This window comes from Dipodomys spectabilis, unplaced genomic scaffold (genome assembly GCF_019054845.1).
Source record: "Dipodomys spectabilis isolate Male_0828 unplaced genomic scaffold, ASM1905484v1 ptg000137l, whole genome shotgun sequence".
Lineage (NCBI taxonomy): Eukaryota > Metazoa > Chordata > Mammalia > Rodentia > Heteromyidae > Dipodomys > Dipodomys spectabilis.
Genome location: NW_024870814.1, coordinates 7,033,878 through 7,055,587, shown reverse-complemented (window position 1 = coordinate 7,055,587; position 21,710 = coordinate 7,033,878). Strand labels below are relative to the sequence as shown.

General features: G+C 40.6%; 1 protein-coding gene across 3 annotated transcripts in view; it reads left to right on the top strand.

The window, feature by feature from the left end:
• Positions 1 to 17,602, top strand: part of Immt (inner membrane mitochondrial protein) — a 40,822-nt gene extending 23,220 nt beyond the window's left edge. For all 3 annotated transcript variants that reach the window (XM_042690468.1, XM_042690469.1, XM_042690467.1), the window contains 6 exons: positions 1,951 to 2,080; positions 6,960 to 6,974; positions 8,819 to 9,042; positions 13,652 to 13,783; positions 15,150 to 15,279; positions 16,660 to 17,602. In XM_042690468.1, the coding sequence (XP_042546402.1) occupies positions 1,951 to 2,080; positions 6,960 to 6,974; positions 8,819 to 9,042; positions 13,652 to 13,783; positions 15,150 to 15,279; positions 16,660 to 17,273 (1,245 nt within the window). In that variant the 3' untranslated portion in view covers positions 17,274 to 17,602. The remainder of the gene's footprint in view (positions 1 to 1,950; positions 2,081 to 6,959; positions 6,975 to 8,818; positions 9,043 to 13,651; positions 13,784 to 15,149; positions 15,280 to 16,659) is intronic.
• Positions 17,603 to 21,710: the final 4,108 nt, after the last annotated feature.

Sequence of the window (21,710 nt, the reverse complement as noted above, 5' to 3'; positions counted from 1 at the left end):
TTTATAATGTTTTTATTTGTTTGTTTATTTATTGCCAATCCTGGGGTTTGTACAGAGGGCCTGGGTGCTGTCCTTGAGTTGCTTTTGCTCAAGGCTAATGTTCTAACACTTGAGCTACAACTTCCAGGTTTTTCTGAGTAGTTTATTGGGGATAAGAATTGTATGGACTATTCTGTCCAGGCTGGCTTGGACCGTGATATTAACACCTCAGTCTCCTGAGTAGTATTAGAGCTGTAGGCTTACAGCATGTGGCTTATATTTTTTAAATATGTTCAGCCAAAAGCTTTTTAAGAATTTGGGAAAGTAGTAAGATCTCTATTATCTCACCATTTTTCCTAGCAAAGAATATTAATTGTTAAAAAATGCCTTGGGGGAAATCATGGTGGCTCATGTCTGTAATCCCAGCTACTTGGGGTAGGAGACCTGGAGAATTACTATTCAAAGACTGAGCAGAAATTATTAGTGGGATCCTATTTGAATGAATAAACAAGGCATGATAGTGCATGTTTATGATTCTAGCTAAATGAGAGCTATAGGTAGGAGGATCATGGTCTGGAGGTGCCTTGGCAAAAACGCAAGATGCTCTCTGAAGAAAAACTAAAGCAAAAAAAGGACTGTGGGCTGGGAATGTGGCTTAGTGGTAGAGTGCTTGCCCAGCATGCATGAAGCCCTGAGTTCAATTCTTCAGTACCACATAAACAGAAAAAGCTGGAAGTGGTGCTGTGGCTCAAGTGGTAGATGCTAGCCTTGAGCAAAAGAAGCTCAGGGCTGGGTGAGGGTGGCTCATGCCTATACTCCTAGCTACTCTAGAAGCTGAGATTTGAGGATCATGGTTCAAAGCCAGCCTGGGCAGGAAAGTCCGTGAGACTCTTATCTCCAGTAAACCACTAGAAAACCAGTGGCGCTGTGGCTCAAGCGCTTGCCTTGAGCTGAAGAGCGCAGGGACAGTGCCCAAGAGAGTTGTTTAAGCCCCATGACCTACCAAAAAAAAAAAAGAAAGAAAAAGAAAAAGGATTGTATCTAGTAAGCTTGAGGCTTTTTTTTTTTTTTTTTTTTTTTGCTTGAGGCTTTGAGTTTGAACCCTAGTACTGCCCCCCAAAATTTTAACAAAAACTTTTTTTCAGGCCAGGCACTGGTGGCTCATGCCTATAATCTTAGCTAATAATAATAATCAGGAGGCTGAGATCTGAGAGTCTCAGTTCAAAGCCAGCCCATCCAGGAAAGTTCATGAGACTCTTACCTCCAATTAACTACCAGAAAATCAGAAGTGGCACTGTGGCTCAAAGTGGTAAAAGTGCTTGCCTTGAGTGAAGGAGCTCAGGGACAGTACCGAGGCCCTGAGTCCCAGTCCCACAACCAACAAAAAATAAAAACTTTTTTTTTTTTTTTGCTTAGGGAGAGTACTTTAAGAGAGTTTTAAGTTTTAGGATTCAAGCCTTAGTACCAGCAAAAATAATTTTTAATGGATTTTATTATTATGTTCTCATATATGCTTATAATGCACATATTCACCACCATTCCCTATCAACTTTTTGTCCTCTTTCTTTTTATTTTTTTCCCCTGTGTTGGTACTAGTGCTTCTACTCATACTAGGGATTATACTCATGGCCTCTCATTCTTCAGTTTGCAGTCTACTACTTGAGCCACATCTTCAGTTCTGCTTTTTTGTTGGTTAATTGGAGATAAGTATCTCAGATTTGTATACCTGCACTGGCTTCAAACCTCAATCTTCACATCTTATGTCCTAAGTAGCTAGGATTATAGTTGTGAGCCACCAGGACCTGGTTCTCCCTTTACTTGAATCCTGACTCCTAAACACTTTCCCTTTTAATGAGTTTCAGATTTGTTTGTGTTATTTACGCATTCCCATCAAGATATAAAGGCATCGTATTTCTTTTTTCCTGGTATGCATATGAACTTTTTACTCAGCTTAATTCTTGTATTTTCTAGGTCCAAGCAGCTCAGTCTGAGGCTAAGGTTGTCTCTCAGTATCACGAGCTGGTGGTCCAAGCCCGGGATGAGTTTAGGCGAGAGTTGGACAGTATTACTCCAGAAGTTGTTTCTGGATGGAAAGGGATGAGTAAGTACAATTGTAATATTTACACTTTTTCTTTTTTCAAATTTTTGGCAACCGATTAAACATGATTGAAGTTCTTCATGTAGTCCAAATGCCTCTGACATATCTTATTGGGTATATAGTACATTGTTACAAAACTTTACTTCAACCATAATAATGATAGGTGACACACTGTGACAGTACTTTTTTTTGTTGTTAATTTACTTTATTGTTTCAGAGGTACTGTGCAGCAGGGTGACATTTACATATGTTAGGTAATAAGTACATTTTCTGTTTGCACTGTGGCATCTGTTTCTTAATTTAATTCTCTCCTATTCCTCCCTCCCATCTCCACCCACGAGTTGTATAATTCACTTTCATCAATGTCTGGTGGGTTCCACTGTTGTACTTTTTTTATCCTTTTCCCTTGATTTTGTGCCAGCACCCCTCCCTTCCCACTGATGTGCATGTGAATACACCATATATAAGGTAAAGAATACAGAGTCGGGCTGGGAAGGTGGCTCAGTGGTAGAGCGCTTGCCTTGCATGCATGAGGCCCTGGGTTCGATTCCTCAGCACCACATAAGCAAAAAGAAAAAAGCTGGAAGTGGCGCTGTGGCTCAAGTGGTAGAGCACTAGCCTTGAGCTGAAGAGCTGAGGGACAGCACCTAGGCCCAGAGTTTAGGCCCCACGACTGGACCCAAAAAAAAAAAAAAAAAAGAATACAGAGTCATCAGAAAAAAAAAATCAAAGGTCCTTTGTTTCCATGTCTTTGGAGTTCATTTCAATGTGTGTATTATTTATTTTTTGTCAGTCGTGGAGCTTGAACTCTGGGCCTAGGCACTGTCCCTCAGCTCTTCAGCTCAAGGCTAGTGCTCTACCACTTGAGCCACAGTGCTATTTCCAGTTTTCTGGTGGTTAATTGGAGATAAGAGTCTCATGGACTTTCCTGCCTGAGCTGGCTTTGAACCGTGATCCTCATATCTCAGCTTCCTGAGTAGCTAGGATTACAGGCATGAGCCACTGGCTCTTGGCTGTGTATTATTTTATATACACATGAAGAGGTGCTTGGGTATTGTACCTCTGTGATTCTCTCCCTCTTTTGGTCTCACTGTATGTGAGTATCTGGAATCTTGTGTAATTTGTTGTGATAATATTCTTTTTTTTTTTCTTTCTGCTTTTTCTTTTTGCTAGTCCTGGGGCTTGAACTCAGGGCCTGGGCACTGTCCCTGAGCTTCTTTCACTCAAGGCTAGCATTCTACCACTTGAGCCACACACCGCTTCTGGCCTTTTCTGTTTATGAGGTGCTGAGGAATCAAACCCAGGGCTTCCTGCATGCAAGGCAAGCACTCTACCACTGAGCCACCTTCCCAGCCTCTGTGACAGTACTCTTAAAGCAATAGCCATGACGAACAGAGCTCCAGCCAGTGTTTAAAATCCATAATTCAGGATTTCATTCAAAAACCAAAAATCATAAAGTAGAATCTAGGTGAGAGTAACATAACCTTGATTTTGATTTTTATTTTGTAGGGCTTCATGCATGCAAGACAAGTACTCTACCACAAGCCACATTCCCAGTCCTAGATTTTTTTTTTTTTTTTGTGGTCCTAGGCCTGGGCACTGTCCTTCAGCTCTTCAGCTCAAGACTAGCACTCTACCACTTGAGTTACAGGGCTACTTCTGGTTTTCTGCTGGTTAATTGGAGATAAGAGTCTCAAGGACTTTCTGTCCTTGAGATCTCAGCCCCCTGAGTAGTTAGGATTATAGGTGTGAGCCACTGGTGCCTGGCCTGATTTTTTAGAAATATATAACTCAAAACTTTTGGTAATGCTAACTATATGTAATAAATTACTTAAGGCATACCTTATCACTACTTCATGACAACATTGTTGAGAATTCACCTGCAGCTTAGACTGCAGGGAGCTGTGATGATGGCAGTAGTGATACAGTGTACTTATAAGGAAAAGTACTAAGGTAGATGTTCTCAACCCAAGTCATTTGGCAGTGTCTAGTGACACCTGTGATAACTCCACTGTGGGGGGTGTTACTAGTCTCTCGCTGGTAGAGATGGCTGCTTTGCCAAATAGCTCCTTCTGTGTGTCTCACAGCAAAGACTTATTTGGCTAGAGAGTTAGTACTGCCAAGGTAAAGAAACCCTTGCTAGCCAGGCACGGTGGCTCACGCCTGTAATCCTAGCTACTCAGGAGGCTGAGATCTGAGGATCATGGTTCAAAGCCAGCCCAGGCAGGAATGTCCGTGAGACTCTTAACTCGAATAAACCACTCAGAAAACTGGAAATGGGGCTGTGGCTCAAGTGGTAGAGCACTAGCCTTGAGCTGAAGAGCTCAGGGACAGTGCCTAGGCCCAGAGTTCAAGTCCCAATACCAACAAAAAATAAAAAGGAAGGAAGGAAGGAAAAAAAGAAAGAAACCCTTGCTAAAGAAGTGTCATGTAGAAAGTGAAAGTCCCCTGCAGTTGGTTCTCTGAAATACATACACACACACACACACACACACTCTCTCTCTCTCTCTCTCTCTCTCTCTCTCTCTCTCTCTCTCTCTCTCTCTCTCTCTCTCTCTCTCGGCAGTCCTGGTTTAATTTGTACTAGTATATTAAATAGGACGTACATTTACATGGTAACAAAATTGAAAAACAAATGACATTTGGTGGTTTTCCTTTTACTTCTTGCCAATCACCCTACAGTGTCATTCAGAGAGCTAATGAATGTTATTGATTTCTTGTGTATCTCTGGAGATGGTGAATGATCTCATGATTACCTTAGCCCTCAGGAGATATTTTCACCTGATATATGTTTAGACTTTATAACTCAGTTATAGCTTATTTGATGTATTATTTTTGCTTGTATTCTTATTTCTCTCAAATTACAAGTAAGCCTGTAATATTCATCATGTCTAATACTGGGGCAGAGAGCATTACTCTGCACCTCATAGTCTTCTAAACAGTTAATATGTACTAATATATTTAAGATCCACAGTGCTATGAGATAACTTTTGTTCTCATCTTCATTTTACAGATGAGATGACTGAGATACAGAGAGGCTAAGTAATTGGCCAGAATTTTTTTCTTAGCTTCTTGCTATACTATTCTCTGGCAGTTTTGGACACTTGGCCTTTCAAGAGAAAGAGCAATGTGGTTGTAATAGACTGGAAAACGCATTCTTTTTTAGGATAGGCTCTTCCAACTTGCCATCTTGGTCCTTTTTTTTTTTTTTTTTTTGCCAGTCCTGGGGCATGAACTCGGGGCCTGGGCACTGTTCCTGAGCTCCTTTTGCTCAAGGCTAGCACTCTACCACTTTCAGGTTTTGCTGTTTATGTGGTGCTGAGGAATCAAACCCAGGGCTTCATGTATGCTAGGCAACCACTCTATCACTAAGCCACATTCCCAGCCCTAAGCCTTCGTTTCTTGATCTTTAGAATTAAGGCATATCCTGCCTTGTCTGGCAAGACAGTTCACTGCTAAGGGCAAGGACACAGATAAAAAGGTGCTTGTTTAATCTGAGGGTGAACTGATAGGGACTACCTAATGAGTGTCAGGAAAACTGAAAATGAAGACCAGGAAAGACAATTGACTGCTTTTTTTGGGAAGGTGGCTCAGTGGTAGAGCGCCTGCCTTGCATGCATGAGGCCCTGGGTTCGATTCTTCAGCACCACATAAGCAAAAAGAAAAAACCCCAAAGTGGCGCTGTGGCTCAAGTGGTAGAGCGCTAGCCTTGAGCTGAAGAGCTGAGGTACAGCGCCCAGGCCCAGAGTTCAAGCCTCATAACCAGACCCCTCCAAAAAAAATTTTAAAAAAGATACTTTTATTGTTATCGTTAAGGTGTTGTATAGAGAGAGATTACCATTTCATAAGCTAGTATATTTCTTTTTTTTTTTGGACAATTTGCCCCTTCCTTCATGTTCGGCTTCTTTAAAAAGATTTTTTTTTTGTGCTAATCCTGGGGCTCGATTACAGGGCCTAGATGCTGTCCTTGAACTTTCTTGCTCAAGGCTAGTAGCACTCTACCATTTGAGCCATATATCCACTTCTGGCTTTTTTGAGTAGTTAATTAGAGATAAGAATCTCCTGGACTTTCCTGCTCAAATCTTAAATCTTGCATAGTGCTAAGCCAGGCGCCGGTGGCTCACACCTGTAATTCTTACTACTCAGGAGGCTGAGATCTCAGGATCTCGGTTCAAAGCCAGCCTGGGCAGGAAAGTCCATGAGACTCTTATCCCTAATAAACCACCAGAAAACTATAAGTACTGCTGTGGCTCAAGTGGTAGAGCGCTCACTTTGAGCTGAAGAGCTGAGGGACAGCGCCCAGGCCCAGATTTCAAGTCTACAACCGACAGGAGACAAAAAAAAATCATGCATAGTTCTTAGATTAGTTTGCACAGGTTAAGTATACATTTAATGTAGAATTTACTGTTTAAAGTTTTCTAAAGAAACTAGTGGCCTGTACTTGTTAATCCCCATGCTCAGGAGGCCAATGCAGGAGAGTTACAGATAAGAACTAGACTATCTCAATGCCCCTAAGAGGATTAATTCCGTAAGTGTTTTAAATAGAAGAGGCCTGGAACTGAGAACCACCAAAACTGTGACTTAGTGAAATACTTTGAACTATGCAGTTAGGAGAAAATTTGGTTGCTTTAATGAAATACTGAGTCTTAAAACCTAAACTACTTTTAATATCAATGGTTCTCTTGTTTACTAAAATGTTTACCTAGATCTGTATTGTTTTATAAAACCTTTACATTTTAGGAAATGTACTTTGCTTTGAAGTATTGTTTTCCTGGTTTAAGTTTCTGGTTCATTTTGTTTCCCTTTGGATGTTTCTATTTAATGATCAATAATCAAAGTGTGCACGTTGTTTTTTAAAAGCCATTCTTGTCTTTCTTTGTAGGTGTTTCTGATCTAGGTGAGTAATTACATGTATTTTACATTTAAAGATATTGTCTTGGATTTTAAAAGACTAGTCTTTTATCATATCTATGACTCATATGTTGAGCCATTTAAATAATAGCAAGTAGAATCATGTTACATTTGATAAATCTAAATTGGATGTTTGAACAGCTATGTATTCTTAGGAACAAACATATTTCAAGTGATTGGAAACCTGTGTAGGTAAGAGGTATGTGTATCTGTATATATAAATTACATATGTTTATTTGTGTTATTATTTTAGCTAATTGAAAACATTAAAAAGCAGGGAGAAAGTTTTAATAAACTCTCATGGAACTATTACCTAACTTTAGCAATTACCCACCCATACCCAGTTTTGTCTTATATTCTTTTTTTTTTTTGTCAGTCATGGAGCTTGAACTCTCAGGGCTTGGGCGTTGTCCCTGTGCTCTTCAGCTCAAGGCTGCACTCTACCACTTGAGCCACAGTGCCACTTCTGTTTATTGAACCCTAGGCAAGCACTCTTACCACTAAGCCATATTCCCAGCCCTTGTCTTATATTCTTAATTAAAACTTCATAAGATGAAATTGAGTTGTTTTGTTCAGGTCAATTTCCAAAGAAGTTCCACACATTGAATATGTTCCATGAATTTTTGTTGTTGTTGGTGGTGGTGGTCAGGGGGCTTGAACTCTGGGCCTGGGTGCTGTCCCTGAGCTCTTCAGTTGAGGGCAAGTGCTCTACCACTTGAGCCACATCACCACTTCCTGTTTTCTGATGGTTAATTGGACATAAGCGTCTCACAGATGTTCTTGCTGAATCTCGATACTCAGATCTCAGCCTCCTGAGTAGGATTACAGGTGTGAGCCATTACAGATTGTCCATGAATTTTAATACCATCTTTCTTTTTAATTTATTGTGGAATTGAATCATTTGTCTTATAGAATTCGCCACATTTTATATTTTGATATTGGAGCCATGTTCTTAATTTGTGTTCTATATTAGAACACTGTGGAATGTGAAACATAAAAAGATTCTGCATCATTTGTGCCTAAATGTGAACATTTGCACATGAATGTTTATAAAAGCTCCACAAGTGATTCTTTTGGGCATCTTCGATTGCAGATTACTATCCTAGATAATATATGTTGGGTTTGTTGGGGTTTTTTGTCCAGTCTTGGGGCTTAAACTCAGGGTGCTGTCCCCGAGTCTCTGTGCTCAAGGCGAGTGTTCTACCACTTGAGCTACAGCGCAGCTTCTGGCCTTTTCTGAGTAGTTTATTGGAGATAAGAGTCTCATGGGCTTTCCTGCCTGGCCTGGCTTCAGTCACGATCCTCAGATCTCAGTCTCCTGAACAGCTAGGATTACAGGCATGAGCCACTGGTGCCCAGCTGATAATATATGTTTATGAAGAGAAGCAACACTCTTGTAGGGAAACATATGAAAATATTAATTTGATGGGAATTTTAGTAGAAAACAGCCTTATATTGGATACCTTTTTGACTAATGATAGTTACATGTGAAAGAAAGGCTAGAAGTGATTGCATCTATAGACTTTGTCTTTAGAAGCAAAATTAAACTAGACAGTCAGATAACAATTAGGTCAGATTAGGATTAATTTGGGCTCCCAGAAGAGAACTAATTATTATGTCTATATTACTTTGCTTGGAATTGGCAAAACTTTAGTTTTTCTACATTACCCACTTCTATTTGCTTTAGTGAATTTAAATTTCAAGTTAGCTGCCATTTGCTATAAAAAGAAATGAAAAGCTGTAACATTAATAGCGCATGAAGCAAATTCTCTTTTACAGACTTAGAATTTTGGTAAAGTTATTAACTTTTTAATGTGGTTATCTTCTTAGCTGATAAACTCTCAACTGATGATCTGAACTCCCTAATTGCTCACGCACATCGTCGCATTGACCAGCTAAATAGAGAGCTAGCACAACAGAAAGCCATAGAGAAACAACACATCGCCTTAGCCTTGGAACAACAAAAGGCAGAAGAAAAGCGAGCATTTGACGCTGCAGTGGCAAAAGCATTAGAACGCCACAGAGATGAAATACAGGCCGAACAGGACAAAAAGGTAGAAGTGAAAATCATTGACATATAAACTGAATCTAACTTGATTGTCTTCTGCAGATAATACTAGCAAGTCATTGTTCACTAGATATGTCATGCTGATCTTGTTTTTTGTTTTTCTGTCAGTGTTGTTAGGTGATTAAAAATAGATGAAAGAATATCATGGATCATGCATATCAGGTACTGAATATGATGTCCATAGTCTGATTTAGGAATCTTGACTACTTAACCTACCCTCAAAGCTTTTTTTTCCTACCTGCCAGACCCCAAACATCCTCCTGGCATTGCAGTCACTTTGCTGCCCTTGACATCTTGCTCAGCTTGTCAAGTGCTGGCATGCCTGGGATTGGTTTTGAAAGCTTTTCTCCATCTGAACCATCTCTCCTAGTGCTATCTAATCCTGTGGCTTTGGAGTTTACCCTTAATAAGATTCTTAAGCTCTGATTTCTGTTTTTACTTTAGGTCCCAAACTAGCAGCCTACTTTCTACTTCCATATCTTTACCTTGGTTTTAAACAGTCACTTTAAATTCAACAATATTCAGGGGCTGGGAAGGTGGCTCAGTGATAGAGTGCTTGCCTTGCATGCCTAAGGCCCTACATTTAATTCCTCAGTACCACATAAGCAGAAAAAGCTGGAAGTGGCACTGTGGCTAGTGGTAGAGTGCTAGCCTTGAACACACACACACACACACACACACACACCAACACACACACACACCCAAAACATTTCTTGAGGCCCCATGAACACACACACAGAGTTCAAAACATTTCTTGAGGCCCCATTAACACACACAGTTCAAAACATTTCTTGATTTACTTCAACCTATCTCCAAGACATTCAGCTTGTTTAAATAAATCACGCTCTACACAATTGTTCAAACCAGAAAATGCTTGGTTAATCTTTACCAATTTACATCTAGTCCACTGACAAATCTTAAGTAAATCACAAACTTACCTGCTCTTCTTTGTCCATTATTACCTTAGTTCAAGTTACCATCATGGCAATTTTTTTTTTTTATAAATGTGTGGGATTTACATATGTGTGGGATTTTTTTATGTATGTGTGGGATTTCACTGTTACATCTTCTCCACACATATTCTATTCAAATCAATCTCATCCCCTCTATCACATTATACCCACCTACCCCATAGCATCACCTGTAGATTTGTTTTGTTTTCATAGCTGTAAATAATCTATTTCAGTAGTATTTAGCCTTCTTTTACTAGCCTACTAGTCCCTCCCCACTGACAGTCTACTTTTGAGTTTCTCAATTCTTCCTCATGTATTTGCAGTGTGTCACACGGTTATTTACCCCCTGCTTTTCTTGGCTTGTGTTTTACCTTTTCTTTCCTTTTCCTTCCCACCCTCCTTTCTGTGTCTCTCCCTCTCTCCTAATATTGGGACTTGAACTCAGGGCCTTGTATTTGGCTTTTGCTCAATGCTGGTGCCTTATCATTTGAGTCACATGACTTCTAGCCTTTTGCTGGTTAATTGGACATAAGAAACCCTTGGATTTGTGTGCATACACTGGCTTTGAATTTTGATCTTCAAATCTCAGCCTCCTGAGTCAGTAGATTTAGAAATGAGCCACCAGTTCCTAATGTTCATTCTTTTTCCATTTTCCCCTCCCTTTCTCTTCCTCAGGCTCTTTGTTTGATTCAAGTTTTATTTTCAGTCATATAAATAATTACGTATGTGTATGTATGTGCAACATACATATGTATATATGTGTGTGTATTTATATGTGTAATGTCCACAAACGTAGGTCTTTTAAGTCTAGCTTCCACATATAAGTGAAAACATGCTATTTTCTTTTTGAGCTTGGCTTATTTTGCTCAATGTGCAATCTTCTAGTTGCATCCATTTTTCTGCATCCAACTTGTACATGGTTCTTATTAAATATACTGAGTACCCAATTTGCTTAATATAAATTCCATTTTTTTTCTTTAGGCCCTGGGCCTTTTGCTTGTTAGGCAGACATTCTATCTCTGTGCCACGTCTCCAGCTCTTTTTTATGTAATTTCAGGGTCTCATGCTCTCCTTTAGCTTTTCAATGGAAAGCTTGTGCTCTACAATTTGAGTCACAACTCTACCTCCACTTTTTGTTGGTTAATTTGAGATAGGAGTTTTATGGACTTTGCTGCCTGGGCTGGCTTTGAACAGTGATCTAGATCTTAACTTCCTGAATAGCTAGGATTATGGGCATGAGCTACTAGTTCCTGGTTGTGCTTTTTTTTTTTTTTTTTTTTTTAAAGGATGGGTCTCATTTCCCATGTGGGTGCACTCTGAACCATGATGACCTCTCCACTTTAGGTTTCCACTCATAGCTAGTATAGGAAGACAGACAGGCACCAATGAACTCATTTAGGGAGGAGTCTCAAACTTCCTTGGCTGTCCTTGAACCAGTGTCTTGACCTCAGCCTCCTAGTAGCTAGACTAAGTTTTACTTTATTTTTGTGACAAGATCTTGTTATCTAGCTCAGGTTGGTCTTGAACTCTATCCTTCTGCCTTAGTCTTCCCAATGCTGGTATTATAGGTATATGCTACCATATCTGGCTCAAAAATTTAAAAATCTTTTTGTTGTTGTTGTTGCGGGGCTTGAACTCATGCTCTGGGCGCTGTCCCTGAGCTCTTTTGCTCAAGGCTAGTGCTCTACTACTTTGAGCCACAGTACCACTCCCAGTTTTCTAATTGGAGGTAAGAGTCTCACAGATTTATCTGCCTCGGCTTGCTTTGAATCTTGATCCTCAGGTCTCAGACACCTGAGTAACTAGAATTTCAGGTGTGGCTATTACTCAGTGCCCAGTTATCAACTCCATTTTTTTCAGTCAGAAACAATATAATAAATTGATGAATCCACAATGACAGTGCATAAGAATTTTTGAAATGCCAGGCACCGGTGGCTGTTCCTGTAGTCCTACCTACTCAGGAACCTGAGATCTGAGGATCAAGATTCAAAGCAAGCCCAGGCAGGAAAGTCCACCACCCCAAATCCAGAAGTGAAGCTGGGCTTTGAGCGAAAAGGCTCAGAGAAAGTGCCTAGTCCCTGAGTTTAAGCACCAGGACAGCACCAAAAAAAAAAAGAAAGTTTATTGTAATTGTAATACAGTCTAGTGTGTGTGTGTGTGTGTGTGTGTGTGTGTGTGTAAATATACACATGTATAGTAATTGTTAAATGATTTGTTATATGACTCAAGGCAATTCAGAGGCAAGCCATATATATTTTTTTTTTTTTAAATTTTTTAATTTTCTTTACTTTTTGACGGTCATGGGGCTTGAACTCTGGGCCTGAGCACTGTCCCTGAGCTCTTCAGCTCAAGGCTAGTACTCTACTACTTGAGCCACAGAGCCCATTTCCAGTCTTTTCTGATTATGTGGTGCTGAGGAATCAAACCCAGGGCCGCATGCATGTGAGGCAGTCACTCTACAATTGAGCCACCTTCCCAGCCCCTCGTATTTTTTGGTTTGATATAGCCCATGTTTAATCTAAATTCATGTCAAAATAAGATATTTCACGCAAGGCACAATAGCACACACCTAATAATCGTAACTACTGAGAAAATAGTGGCTTGAAGTCAGTCTGAGACATCTCAGCCAATAAAAAGCCCTGTGTTGGCACACACTTGTCAGCCATCCCAGTTATATGGAAAGGATATATAGAATCAAGGTCTGTGCTAGCCAGAAATAAATCTTAAAAAATAGCTAAAGCAAGCTAGGTGCCAGTGGCTCCCATTTGTAATCCTTGTTATTCAAGGTGAGATCTAAGGATTGCAGCTTGAAGCCTGCCCAGGCAGGAAAGTCTAGGAGATTCTTGTCTTTAATCACCAAAAAGCCAGAAGTGGAACAGTGGCTCAAGCAGTAGAATGCCACCTTTGAGCAAAAATGCTAAGGGACAAGCTGGGCGCCGGTGGCTCACACCTATAATCCTAACTACTCAGGAGGCTGAGATCTGAGGATCACAGTTCAAAGCTAGCCTGGGCAGAAAAGTCTGTGAGACTCTTTTATCTCCAGAAAGCCACTAGAAAACTAGAAGCCCAGAGTACAAGCCCCACAACCAACACACACACCCCAGAGTTCAAGCCCCACAAGCAACACACACACACACACACACACACACACACACACACACACACACACACACACACACACACACACACACACACACACACACACACACACACACACACACACACCCCCCCCCCCCCCCCCCCCCCCAAGGGACTGTGAGGTCCTGATTACAGGCATACAAAATAAACAAACAATAAAAGGCACTGTAAATGTCTGGAGGTGTGGCCCAGAGGTAGAGTATCTTTCTTGCAAGTTTGAGTCCCTGAGCTCAAACCCAAAACTGATAATGAAGAAAAGTTGGATTTTATATTAAACAATGTGGACATTCAATGGAGGATTTTGATACTATATTTTTTGCCACAGATGTGTGACCTTGAGTTGGTTTCCAGTGTTAACTGATTGGTATAAGAAGCAGAATATAGAATGTGTACAGAGGTTGAGGCCACAGGAGGCTGTCATCATTGTCTCATTAGGTCCTGCCATTTTCCTACAGGTATATGTGGAGACTCAAGAACTAATCATTACTGTGTTTGCTTTTGCAGGTAGAGGAAGTCAGAGATGCCATGGAGAATGAAATGAGAACCCAGCTTCGTCGACAGGCAGCTGCCCACACTGATCACTTACGAGATGTTCTTAGGGTGCAAGAACAGGAACTAAAGTATGAATATGACAAGGTGGGGACCCACTGTGAAGGACAAACTTCTCTTAAACTCTTTGCACTTATGTTATTAGGTTTGCATTTAGGGTGGAGAGAATAGGGGGTGGCACTGGGGATTAAATCCAGGGCCTCTTGTATGCTAGGCAAGCAATGTAGGAGTTATACCCCTAGCTCTTCTTTTTTCCTTTTAATGTACTCTGAGGTTGTTAAGGAATAGAGAAAAATTTCATGGGAAGTAGAGCTTTTGTATATCTGCAGGACTGTTCCTTTTTGCCTAACAGTGCCTGTTATTAGACTTTTTTTTTGTCGGTGGTAGGGCGCTGTCCCTCAGCTCTTCAGCTCACGGTGAGTGCTCTACCACTTGAGCCAAAGCACCACTTCTGGTTTTCCGGTGGTTTATTGGACATGAGTTTCATGGACTTTACTGCCTGGGCTGGCTTTGAACTTGATCCTCAGATCTGTCTTCTGAGTAGCTAGGATTACAGGCATGAGCCACCAGCGCCTGGCGATAATCAGATGTTTTATGTATGTGTTCACAAAGATGCACAGATACGTAGTTTTATATTTCAGTGTATATGTAGAGATAAATCCTAGTTGGAGTCTTCACTCTTTATAGTTTGTCTTAAGAAGGAATGAGGCTTGGCAAGTAAATGAAACCATTTAGGAAATTAAAATTTATGCCCACATGAAAAAGTATTTTAAATTCTATTGGGTGGACATTTTGTTTTTTGGGGTTTTTGTCAGTCATGGGGCTTGAAATCTGAGCCTGAGTGCTTTCCCTCAGCTCTTCAGCTCAAGGTTAGCGCTCTACCACTTGAGCCAAAGCGCCACTTCTGGTTTTTTTCTTTTTTGCTTATGTGATGCTAAGGAATTGAACCCAGGCCTCAGGCATGCAAGGCAAGCACTCTACCACTGAGCCACCTTCCCAGCCCCTTTCTGGTGGTTTTTATTGGAGACGAGTTTCATGGACTTTCCTGCCTGGGCTGGCTTTGAACCATGATCTTCAGATCTCAGCCTCCTGAGTAGCTAGGATTACAGGCGTGAGCCACCGGCACCTGGCTGGGTGGACATTTTTTTCTAAGTTAATATGCAAAGGATGTAGAATATATTTTATGATGTTTATTTAGCAACAGAGTAGTTTCTAAAGTTGAAGATTTAAAGGCTGACTGTAAAAGCCTTTTTTTCTAGTGTGCTTTCTTTAATATTAGGCTCTAACAAAATTTTTAGAGAATTTTATATCAAATATAAGTGGGGAAATTTTTGATAACCTTACAATATAGGAGTTTCATGATGACTTACAAGATTTTAAAGACTAGAGGTTTAGGAGGTGTAGTAGTTGCTGGCAAGTTACATTATTTTCTCTGTACATTCTTTTATTTTAGGATCTGTCTGAGAAACTCTCTGAAAAAGAATTAGAGTTCCGTCGTCGCAGTCAAGAGCAAGTTGATAGCTTTACTCTGGATATAAACACCGCCTATGCAAGATTAAGAGGAATTGAGCAGGCTGTTCAGAGTGAGCATTATCTACCATAGCACCTACTTAGAGAACATTTTCTTTTTTTTGTCAGTCATAAGGCTTGAACACAGGGCCTGGGCACTGTCCCTCTGTGATCAAGGCTAACACTCTACCACTTGATCCACAGCACCACTGTTTTGTAGTTTCAGAGTTTTCCTGCCCAGGCTGGCTTTGAACTGTGTTCCTCAGATCTCACCCTCCTGAGTAGTTAGGATTACAGGTGTGAGCACCTGTTTAGAGAACATTTTCTTAAGAGTAATTTCTTGTTAAAAGGTTAGTGGGGGACATGTGCAGATGCTATCCCTATAATTTGCAAATTTTTCTTCATTCATTGGAAAGTTGGCTCCAGATTTGACAGGTTTGGATATGGAAGGAGGAAATTAGAAAAGAGGATCTAAAAATGAAATCTAAAAAACCTGTATGAGTGCTATTTTCAAGGCAATTTACGCTATACTCTATGCTTATGCAGTAGTGGAGCTAAATATTAGTGTGGCCCTGAGCTAACTTCTACAGTCCCCAGAGGGTTATCTGGAGGTAATTTGCTGTCTCCTGTCCAAATACATAGTTATGTTGAGGCCTTTATGTGCCACATTGAAAGAAACATGTTATAACAATGGAAGTGTTGACAAAAGAGACTTTGGAATTCCTTTGGGATCTTTTTTGTTCTGTAACAATGAAAATAAGCTCCGTACTCAGGAAATTTTAAGACCTAGTGTTAAGTTCATTTGAAGTCTGACTTTTTTGTGGCATTGGTGGCCTAAACAGAAGTTTTAGCCTTCATGTTTTTCTCACTTACTAAAGATTAAAACCATTTGATTTAAAAGAGCTTGCAAGCTGGGTACTAGTGGTTCATGCCTATGATCCGAGCTACTGAAGAGCCTGAGATCTGAGGATCATGTTTTTGAACTCAGTTCTGGACATGAAAGTCCATGAGACTTTTATTTCCAATTAAACACATAAAAGCTGGAAGTGGATCTGTGGCTTAAGTGGTAGAGTGCTAGCCTTAAGCACAAAAGTTCAGGGATAGCACCCAGGCCCAGAGTTCGAGTACTATGAATGACAAAAAGAGCTTGTAGATTCAAATGACTTCTGTGTACTATTTAACCTGAAATTTTTGTCTCACAATAAGGAATTTGGAATGGAGACTTACACTGTGCATATATATCCCTCTGTTTTCTCCATGACCTTAGTGAAAAAATATTGTTATGACAGCAAGAATATATAAGAAATATGATAGAATGGGCTGTAGAAGGCTGTCTTGGGTCTCATCTTCCACATGTGTAGATTTAGATTATTGAAGGCACATCTGTTCTGTGAGCATATGTAATCAGGTAGAGAGAAAAGCAGTTTTGCCTTTTTTTTTTTTTTCCTTTGTAGGTCATGCAGTTGCTGAAGAAGAAGCCAGAAAAGCCCACCAACTCTGGCTTTCAGTGGAGGCATTAAAGTACAGTATGAAGACCTCATCTGCAGACAGGCGTACTATCCCGCTGGAGAATGCGGTAGAGGCCATCAGAGTCAACTGTTCTGATAATGAATTTGCCCAAGCTTTAACTGCAGCTCTTCCTCCAGAGTCCCTGACCCGGGGGGTGTACAGTGAAGAGACCTTAAGGGCCCGTTTCTATGCTGTCCAAAAACTAGCCGGAAGGGTAGCAATGATTGATGAAACCAGAAATAGCTTGTACCAGTACTTTCTCTCCTACCTGCAGTCCCTACTCCTATTCCCGCCACAGCAACTGAAGCCACCAGCAGAACTCTGCCCTGAGGATATAAACACATTTAAATTACTGTCATATGCCTCTTATTGCATTGAGCATGGTGACCTGGAGCTAGCAGCAAAATTTGTCAATCAGCTGAAAGGGGAGTCCAGACGTGTGGCACAGGACTGGCTGAAGGAAGCCCGAATGACCCTAGAAACTAAACAGATAGTGGAGATCCTGACAGCATATGCCAGCGCCGTAGGATTAGGAAGCACTAAAGTACACGAAGAGTAAGGTTGAGGAAAAGATGTGTAATGTCTTATTTCATGTCAAAGGAAATCAGCAGCAATATAAGGGTTTGCAACAAGGGTTCCAGAATTGTCTAGACATATAAGCAGGTTACAGTCCTGTACTTAATGTTAACACCTGTTGCATTTATCTTCTTTCCACTTGCTATCATGTCAATGAACTCCAGGAGTGCTTTCTTTGCAACTTGTGTAACATTTCCTGTTTTTCAGGTTTTACTGATCAGGCTTGTGAGCCAATCAAAATAATGTTTGTGATCCCTACTATTGATTCTGCCCTTGGAGCAAACTGAATAAAGCAACATGATGAAAACTTGAGTACCTTATCCCTTTTCAGAAAGTACCACTTCCAGTTTGTTGTGTGAACCAATGAGAAGCAGCAGCAGATGTAGGAACTTTTGGGTCACCAGAAGTTCCATACATGCTTCTTGGCTTTGAATATAGGTAAACTGGTTCTTGCTGGTCTAAAACAAGAGGGATGTGCAAGTTCAAATGTCACTTGTTATTCTAACAATTTTAAAGCTTAAGGGCCTTTGTATGCAACCAAAACTTTTTTTTTTAATAGGAAAACATTTTATATTGGGACCTAATACACAAACACCTATGTATTTATATGAAGCAGTTCTAGAACCATTGCTTAGTACTGCAGTTTTCTAGCATTTGAATGCTTATTTTGGCCAGTCCTGGGGCTTGAACTGAGGATCTGGGCACTGTCCTTGAGCTTCTTTCTTGCTCAAGGCTAGCACTCTACCACTTGGGCCACAGCACCACTTCTGGCTTTTTCTGTTTATGTGGTACTAAGCACTCTATCACTAAGCCACATTCCCAGCCTGAATGTATTCTTTAATATAGTGAGCCTAGAATCTGAAGAAAGGGACTGAATAATATTGTAGTGTTTCATCTAATTGCTCTAAAACACAGAGAATTCTCATTTTACCTTGCCACCTTGGAAGTTGCCACCTTGAATAAACACGCCTTTCATCACCATCTTTAAATAATATGGCCATTTCCCCCCCCCTAAGTTTTTGTTGTTCATGTTCATAAAATGACTCAAGGACACTTATGTGACCAGCATTTATCTGCAAAGCATGAAGATGGTGGTTTTATACTTGGAATTTCTAGTGGTTACACACCTACCCTGAACTTGGGTTGATTCAAATTTCTGCATAGTGTCAGCCTTATAAGATTAGCAGTACATTATTCATTTGGTTTAGGATGATGTTAGTATTCCTTGAGTTCCCTTCCAAATATACCAACACTTAGTTTTTCTGTCTGGAATACTTGCTTTATGAACTTTCCACAATTTCAGAAGGTAGAAGCGCTCTGGATACCTACCTGTAGTCTGTGGAACCTTCCTAAGAGATAATAGGCTGTTTGGAATTCAGTGTTCTGTTCCCTTTAAAATGTCATGAAATTGCAAATGTGCAAAGTTAACATATTTTACCTCAGCTCACCAAAAGCAACACTGGGTGGTTTAATTCTATAACAAAGGACCACTGGCTTTCAAATCTTAGTAGTTCCTTATAATAGAGGTTATTAAGGGATTGGGATGCCTGATTGTTCTTCCACATTCCAAATACAGGTGTCTTCCAGCAGTGTCCTTAGTTACCCTTTAGTGATAAAGAGATCAGAGCTCTACAAGATCATAGAATCAACAAATAACTAAGGTTGGGGAAAAGGTGGAAAAAGCCTGGGGCAGTTAAGGCACATCAGCTTAATTTCTACGGATTTCATACTACTGGCAACTGGAGATCACATATAGCCAAGTCACCACTTTCTTTACTTTTTTGTTCTCAGTCTATCTTTAAACTGGGTTGCCTTATTCTCAAACCTGATTGCTTGCAGGAGTGTCTAAAATTCATCTTTCCTTATTTAACATAAATGGATGTTAGCTTCAATGTTTGGTTTCAAAATCATAACTAAATATAATTTTAGACAATCCTTTTAAAGTGTGCTACTTTGTATTCAAGTCCTCTACTCGACAGGCTCTGGATAAAAGCTCTCCAATTTTGTTTTTGTTTTTTTTTTTTGGTTGGTCATGGGACTTGAACTGTGGGCCTGGGCACTGTCCCTGACCTCTTCAGGTCAAGGTGAGCATTCTACCACTTGAGCCACAGCCGGTTTTCTGGTGGTTAATTGGAGGTAAGAGTCTCAAGGACTTTCCTTCCCTGGTCTGGCTTTGAACTGCGATTGTCAGATCTCGGCCTCCTGAGTAGCTAGGATTATAGGTGTGAGCCACTGGCCAGTTCCAGCCAGTTTTAAAGAAACTTGTCTGAACTAAGTGCAGAACAGATTAAGTTAACACTAAAAGGGCTTAAGACTATGTCTGTCTTTATGGAGTCTAGTAGTTACCAGAACCATGAACTCTATGGGTCTAGGTTTTCATTCAGTTTGATTCATCTAGGGACAAGGAAAAGGCCAATCTATGGCCATTACAGCTTACTCATATGAGGTAAATGTAGTTTCTCTAGCTTGCTAGTTTTGTTAGATAGGTTCTGGAAGGGCTAAGTGGCAGGAATCAGTAAAGTGGCAATTGTAGGAAGAACTGCATTGGGGAAAATTTTTTAGTTTTCAAAATCTTGAGTCTTAAATCTTACTGAGCTCTGAAAAATGTTTAGACATGACCCTCTGCAGTACTAAACCCTCAGTAAAGTTACAGTGGGCAGGTTCTGCTGGGCAGTTCTTAACTATCTGTCACGTCCCCCCCTCTCCCCCACATAAACAGAAAAAAGCTGAAAGTAGCACTGTGGCTTAAAGTGGTAGGGCACTAGTCTTGAGCTGAGGGACAGCACCCAGGCCCAGAGTTCAGCCCCCACAACCGACCAAAAAGAAAAAGAAAAAAAAAAAAAACCTTTCTGTACATGTTTATGAACAGAGAGGTGGGAGCCAGTAGAGGTAAAGAAAATGGGGTAGGGTTGTAATAAGAATATTGAAGACACGGCTGAAACAAGCAAAAACAGGAGATTCCGCTTACTTTGGTATAGAGAAACATCTTTTACTGATAGAGGCCAAAGACTGGCGAGGTAAACATTTATGAACAGAAGATAATGGACACATCCTATAGGCCTTAATTTTTCTCACAAAAACTTAACGAACATTCTTTGCCTGGAAGAGATCTGGATTATGTGTACCCCTGAATCGAAACTACTGAACTGCACATAATCACCACTGTGAGCGTTAACTACAAATCCACATAGTAATATGACAGTCCAGGCAGGTTAGTCTTGGTCACTAGCTACACTGTAACATGATTCAGTTAAGGCATGGGTGGGAAGAGGGTTGCAACCCAATTAAGGACTATTGAATATGTATTTCATGGAGTTTTGAATACACACTTAAGGAACCTGTGACCTGAGGGTGCTAATATGCTAGGGACATAAGGGGAAGAGTGCCTTGTAGGTAGCTAGCTACTTCTTAGAAGTTGATTATTAATTAGCTCATAGTACACTGCCACCTTCCTCCATCCCTCAAATCAGACTTCACATTTTAGGTGAAAACAAACCAAATGCCTAGGTTCCCAAGGATGTATCATAGGTTTGGCCTAGGGAGACTAGTAAATAAAACTAAGAATGCAGTTAACAAGTACCTTCTAAGTATAAAACCCTGGTAGGGTTGATGAGTAGAGAATCATAGAGTGCCTTAGTAAATCTGGGAATGACATATGCAAAAGCAGGATGTGGTAGAAGTCTGCGAATGGAAGAGTGCTCCTCTAATTGAGTTTCACACCTTTAAACCTAGCTACTCAAGAGGCTGAAGTCCGAGGATCACGGTTCAAAGACAGCCTGGGCAAGAAAGTCCAAAAGACTCATATCCATTTAACCACCAGAAAACTGGAAGTGGTACTGTGGCTCCAAGTGGTAGAAGGGTAGCCTTGAGCCAAAGAGTTCAGGGACAGTGCCCAAGCCAAGTTCAAGCTTTTGACAAAAAGCAAAATACAAAAGCTAGACAAAGAGGCCCTTTAGCAACCTGATGAAGGGCAATACAGGATCATGTCAATAAGACATTCCACACCCTTATCCCCAGTCCTCATTTATCCCTTAAAGAATAGCAGAAAAAGCCGGGTGCCACTGGCTCAGGCCTGTAATCCTAGCTACTCAGGAGACTGAGATCTGATGATCATGGTTCAAAGCCATTCCAGGCAGGAAAGTCTGTGAGACTCTTATCTCCAATAAACCACTAGAAAAAAAGGAAGTAGAGCTGTGGCTCAAGTGGTAGAGTGCTCACCTTGAGCTGAAGAGCTGAGGGATAGCGCCCAAGCCCAGAGTTCAAGCAGAAAAAAAAAAAAAAAGCAGAAAAATGATGCCAACAATGAGATAAATTTTCATTTAATATTGTTGGTGCTAGAGTTCAAACAAGGACCGATGTAAGCTAAGGCAAGACCTCTTATCACTGAGCCACACTTCTGTCCCTAAATCACACTTAGGCA